The 6,110-nt window shown below is 42.7% G+C and overlaps 1 protein-coding gene across 7 annotated transcripts in view; it reads left to right on the plus strand.

Annotated features, from left to right (window-relative positions):
* Window positions 1-6,039, plus strand: part of LOC122531508 (disheveled-associated activator of morphogenesis 1) — a 49,195-nt gene extending 43,156 nt beyond the window's left edge. For 5 of the 7 annotated variants that reach the window (XM_043659493.1, XM_043659492.1, XM_043659491.1 and 2 more), the window contains 6 exons: window positions 3,364-3,672; window positions 3,750-3,974; window positions 4,054-4,651; window positions 4,751-5,025; window positions 5,106-5,438; window positions 5,532-6,039. In XM_043659493.1, coding sequence (XP_043515428.1) covers window positions 3,364-3,672; window positions 3,750-3,974; window positions 4,054-4,651; window positions 4,751-5,025; window positions 5,106-5,438; window positions 5,532-6,023 — 2,232 coding nt within the window. In that variant the 3' untranslated portion in view covers window positions 6,024-6,039. Of the gene's footprint in view, window positions 1-358; window positions 475-2,228; window positions 2,313-3,363; window positions 3,673-3,749; window positions 3,975-4,053; window positions 4,652-4,750; window positions 5,026-5,105; window positions 5,439-5,531 lie in introns of those variants that run through there. The other 2 variants (XM_043659495.1, XM_043659497.1) reach the window with 2 other exon arrangements.
* The last annotated feature ends 71 nt before the right edge of the window (window positions 6,040-6,110 follow it).

A 6,110-nucleotide genomic window follows, 5' to 3' on the forward strand; every position in this document is an offset into this window, starting at 1 on the left:
CAGAGTGCAACGCCGTAGTAAATTCAAATCAATAGGAAACGAAAAGTTAAATCCCAACGTTCGTAACGTTCTAAAGTTGAATCCTTGGAAATTGCACGGTGATTTCGCGTATACTGTACATTTTGCTTTCGTACCGATTACAAATCACATCGCGTGCCACCAATGGATACGTGATTGCACTAAATCGGGTCGTTTTGTACAGTTATAACGTAACGCTTTCGAGATCACATGACTTGGATTATGCCTGTGTTATCAAGCAGCAAGAGAGAACGCCAGAGAAAAAGAAAAATATGCTTATAAAAAGATAAGACGCGGAATTGCGTTCTGCATAACGCCAAGCTGTATTTTATAATCATCTCTCTGATATAGTTGAACAGCAAATTTTATTACGTGCGGGATAAACGCAGAAACAAGTGGTTGTTTGCGAGTTTATCAGGGTTCGCGTACTACTTTCGACCGAGTTGACTCTCGCAGGTGATTTTCGCAAGTGTTGCGTTTAATTCATTTGTATTCTTTCGTAAAATCATTTTTTTATTCTTTGAGCATTTATTTCCATTTCACCTTTATCGGACGAAAAATAAAATTGGAAAGAATTGGGATAACTGTGGAATAAATAACTGTCAATGCTTTTCATCTGTTCATCAAGTGGATCTTTCTTCAAGAATGACGCTCACAATCATGATATTATTTGAATCTATATTTATTAATTTGACGAAAGTCTACGTGGTTGAAAAGTTTCATAGAAAATTGTGATTTACACATGTATCTAATTTAATTCTGCTGCTTTATTTAAGTCTATATGATCTGATATCAGTATTATCTCTTTTAGTGTTGATAAACGAAACAACTCTAAGCGAAAAATACCGAATTAAACTGGTGTAATTTGAAAAATAAGTGACAAAAATTTTAAACGACGAGTATGAGATGTAGAAAGGAATATGTTATAAAATGTAGAATCACTATTTCAAAAGATGAATAAATAACAATTCCATGATATATAGCATCTAACAAATGAAGATTTTTAAGCATAGTGACTCACGTATAACGATATATATGTTCAGTATTACATTTATATGTAATAAATATTATAATTTTATATTCCATGCTTCAATACATATTACCAAAATATATATACATACTTTTTAAATATTTGATTTCATATTCAGTATAGTCTCACGACTTTCAAATAAAACATTCCAAAAGAAAGAAAGATACTTAAACAGATTGAAAATGATGTAACAACGATCTGAGGAGAACAGCAGAGTTGAACAAGATAATTAACTTGACGTTTCGTCGGAAAATTCGTGTTACTAGCACCAACGAAATTTGCAGACTTAACCACTTGCGCTGGCGGACCATAACGAGTGACCAAACCGTATACAATAATTCGTCGCTTTCTTTTTAAACTCGGGGCTGGAATAATATCACTGGATAGAAATTACCAAGAAGTAATAAATTTATTATTTGTTTTGCCTGGGTTATATACTTAAATATACCGAAAACTAAGAAGATATTGCAATTTTGGGACAAAAGATTCTCGACATGCGTGGCACGTTATTCCAGCGCAAGAGGTTAATAAAGGAACTTGTCAAGATACAATATGTTTGGCACCTAACCCAAAGCGAAGAAACCCTAGCCACCGGTATATTACTACCTTGATTTTTCATAAAGGGAACCGCGTTATTTGCGCGACACGTTCGTCACGGCGGATAGACTTTCGTCCAACGAGGAACGTGACCGTTCGAGAGAGCCCGCCGCGTAAACTCGACGAATCCAGCACCGAACTGGCTGACCTCCTTCGCGTTTTTACACCGGAGACTCACGTGTGCGTGCCGGGCAGGCGGTCGCGTGTCACGCCTTATCGCGTCTCCTCTTGTTTCGTGTTCACGTGCTGGTCTCGCGCGTGAACGCACCGCGAGTGTTAATCTGGAACGAATTCAGGGATGCTGGGTGTCGCAAGCGACTTTCGAGGAAGTCGAACGTGATTGGAAAATTCGTTGAACACGGAGACTGAATAATCATCGTCGATGCCTGCGTGACAAATCATTCTGCATTCTCACAGCAATGAGGAACTGTCTGTGTAAACCGTAGTGCAAACAATTTGACGACGTCCTTGTTGACAGATTATTATCTGAATATAGTTCTCCTTATCGTGACAACAGTGAAATATGGCGGGTATGTAAAAAATATGCGCGTCACGTAAACTTTAAGATTGCACGAGGTTTGCTCAGCGAACGATAAACGGTTTAAATGGCACGCATGCTCCCGGTCGTACGATGATGTTTGTGAAGAATAAATCGACGGCCCGCTAGGTGAATAGATAATTTCCTAGTCACGTGTGAAAGTACCTTAGGAATCCAGTGCCCGAGCCGGTCCCCTGACCTTTCCTGCCGCTGGTTCTGACTGTTCGAGCCAAGCATAAGAGCCACGGGAATGGTACAGTGCGCGATGTTAATGATTGTTCGAGGCTCGCAAATACTGGTTGAACTGGCGCGTATATATAATCTGAATATCGCAATAATTTGATAAATACGATATGTCACCGCTACGTATTCGAGTTCGCGGGGATATTTTTTTTTTTTTACGCGAAACGTTTGATACAAGCGTTCGGCACGAACTCGGTCGATTTGTACGACCGTCGATCGCACGTACTGTGTATATGCAAAGTTAGTTTACAGCGGCATCTCGACGACCATCCAACTTCGCGATTTAATGCCGAGTCTTGAATAAGGTCAAGACCTGGTTACATACTCTCGATCGTCTTCCCAATCGATTTTCACGTAAAAGTCGAAAATGCGCTTAAACGAAACAATCGATTCTGCGCGCTTTTTCTTGACTTTATGGTATTTCCTGCGCCGTTATTAACCTCTTGCGCTGGCAACTGGTTCGCGGACCATAACGAGTGACCGAATCGTATACAATAATTCGTCGCTTTCTTTTTCTTTTGGACTCGTCGGTATGATATCAAATGGATCGAAATTATTAAGAAGTAATAAACTTCATCATTTGTTTTGCCTGAGTTACATTTAAATATACTGAAAACTGAGAAAATGTTGCAATTTGGGACCAAAAAATTCTCGACGTGCGTGGCACGTCATTCCAGCGCAAGAGGTTAAGATAACGTCTTCGTGAAATCCTTTCGCGAGCGGCCACGTAGCCACGTTTTATTGCTCCTTTCATCGTCATCATCATCATCATCATCATCATCATCATCATCATCATCATCATCATCATCATCATCGTCTTCATCTTCATCCTACTCGGCAAAAACAAGCCTGCAGGAAAATCAAATGATCATCTACTACGAAAGCAGCGGTTGTAACATCTGACTGAAAATATGGTTGCGTTTCTTTCTCGACGCAGGATGACGAGCCACCGGAAATCACGTATTGCGTTGTGGAGCACACGGGTACGCTCACGCTTCAAGCGATGACGCCCACCCTGCCGATGCCTGCCGAGGAGGAACTGAACAAGATGTTCCTCGAATTGGTCGACGAGCTGGACCTGACCCAGGCCAACCGGCAGGCGGTTCTGGCACTTCCGGCGAACAAAAAGTGGCAGATATATTGCTCCAGGAAAGGTAACGGCACGCTCGAGAATGGCGGATTACGAACTACAGACCTGAGCGGGGATCCCGAGGATTACATCAATAGGCTGAGAACAATAGCCAATGTGAGTGTGATTTTTATGATTTTTCGCGTGTAAATGTCTCGCACGTGTCGGTATCTCAACGATTTTGTTCGTTTCAGAGCCCTTTCCCCGAAGAGGGTGAGGAAGTTTCGAACCAGATGCGACAAACCGAAGCCTTAAAGACTGCTCTGAGGACCCAGCCGCACAGCTTCGTCCTCAGGTTCATAGAACTCGACGGACTGAACGCCCTGTTGCAAGTTCTTGGAACTATGGACGCGGAGGCAGCCAACAGCAACCTCCATACAAGCGTGATAGGATGTTTAAAGGCGTTGATGAACAATTCGGTAAGATCAGATCGTGATCGATCGCTAGGCAACTTATCACCTCAAACGAGTTCTATCGCGATTCTAATCGTCTTTGCAGAATGGAAGAGCACACGTATTGGCTCACCCTACTGCCATCAATACGATATCTCAGTCGCTGGCGACTGAAAATATCAAGACAAAGATATCCGTTCTGGAAATCCTGGGTGCCGTTTGCTTGGTTCCAGGTGGTCATCGAAAAGTCTTGGAAGCGATGCTACATTTCCAGCAGTATCATTCCGAACGAACGCGTTTCCAGAGTATCATAAACGACCTGGACAAAAACTTCGGCATCTACAAGGACAATCTGTCCCTGAAAACGGCGATAATGTCATTTATCAACGCGGTGTTGAATTACGGGCCTGGCCAGGTGACTTTGGAGTTTAGGTTGCATCTGAGATACGAGTTACTGATGCTTGGCATTCAGCCGATCATCGAAAAGCTGAGGAAGTACGAGAACGAAACGTTAGACAGGCATTTAGACTTTTTCGAAATGGTGAGGAACGAGGACGAGAAAGAATTGGCGAGGAAGTTCGAGAAGGAGCACGTAGACACGAAGAGCGCTACGGCGATGTTCGATCTGTTGAGGAGGAAACTCAGTCACACCGCTGCGTACCCTCACTTGTTGAGTCTTTTGGAACACTGTCTTTTACTACCTCGTGAGATATCATCATTTTATCTACTCATAAATAGCAGTTTGAAGGGAGAATCTTGATCTGTCATTCTTTTCTCCTTTTTTATTTTTTCACTGCTTTCAGTCGATTATGGTTCCCATCCCCAACACTGGCTGCTATTCGATCGGATCGTGCAACAAATCGTTCTCCAGTCGGAAGGAAATGACACTGGTGTCACGAGGAATCCCGACGTCATGCCGATTGAGATCAACGTGAAGGAAATTGTTCACTTGCTCGCAAAGGAGGAAGAACTCGTCGCAGCTAGGAAGAAGGCCGAAGAGTTGGAGCGAGAAAACTCCGATATGTCGAGCAGATTGGCCAAGAAGGAACAAGAGTTAGATCTGAGAACGCAGGAGAAAGTAATTTATCACGATGTCTTGTCAAATTGAGATCGGTTGCCCGTTCTTGTTCTCATCCACGACCTCACCTATCTTTCTAGGAAGACATAGAAGCTAGTTTGGCAAGGGTGAAAGAACGCCTCGAGAAAGAGACGTCGATGCACATAGAAACGAAGCAGAGGATTTCGGAATTGCAAGACAACCTCGAGACGCTATCGCGACAGATAAACAACGAAAAGTCGGAGAGAAAGAGGCTGGAACAATTGGTGGCTTCTGGTAGTTTACCGGACGACGCGAAAGCGACGATTAAAATTGTCGAGGACGAGGTACTTGAGAAAGTTGAATCGAAACCAATGCCACCGCCGCCACCGCCTCCACCATTGGCACCACCACCACCTCCTTGTTTGATGCCCGCAGCTCCTCCTCCAATGAAGGTAAGATGGTCCTCAATTTCTAAAAATTATGGTCCGCAATCTCTATCAATTACCGCTGAATCTCGACTAATACGACTAATTAAACGCACCCAGGTGGAGATAATAAAAAATGTTCCTCAACCAAGCAATCCCTTGAAGTCCTTCAACTGGTCGAAGATTCCGGAACAGAAATTGCAAGGCACTATATGGTCAGAACTCGACGATACGAAATTATACAACGTTATGGATCTGGAGTCGATCGATAAAATTTTCTGCGCTTATCAAAAGAACGGTGTGTCCGCGGAGGGTTCGATCGAAGACCTCCGGACTTTGGGAAAGAACAAGAAGACCATGTCGGTGATTGATTCCAGAAGAGCTCAGAACTGCACGATTTTGTTATCAAAATTGAAATTGTCCGACAACGAGATCACTAGAACCATCCTTTCAATGGACCAACAGAATATTCTACATATAGACATGGTTGAGCAACTACTGAAATACATCCCATCGTCGGAAGAGGCTGCTCTCTTAGACATACATCAGAAAGAGCTTCAAAGCAGAGCTGATTGTTTCTTATACCAAATATCCAAGTACGTAGCACCATAGTTTTCCTCTAGTGCTTCAGAAATAAAATTTTCCATTGCCGCATAGCAAATATTTAATGGATAACCGATAACGAACGAAAAAAAAAAA

The sequence above is a fragment of the Frieseomelitta varia genome, unplaced genomic scaffold (assembly GCF_011392965.1).
Source record: "Frieseomelitta varia isolate USP_RPSP 00005682 unplaced genomic scaffold, Fvar_1.2 scaffold_404, whole genome shotgun sequence".
In the NCBI taxonomy this organism is placed as follows: Eukaryota; Metazoa; Arthropoda; class Insecta; order Hymenoptera; family Apidae; genus Frieseomelitta; species Frieseomelitta varia.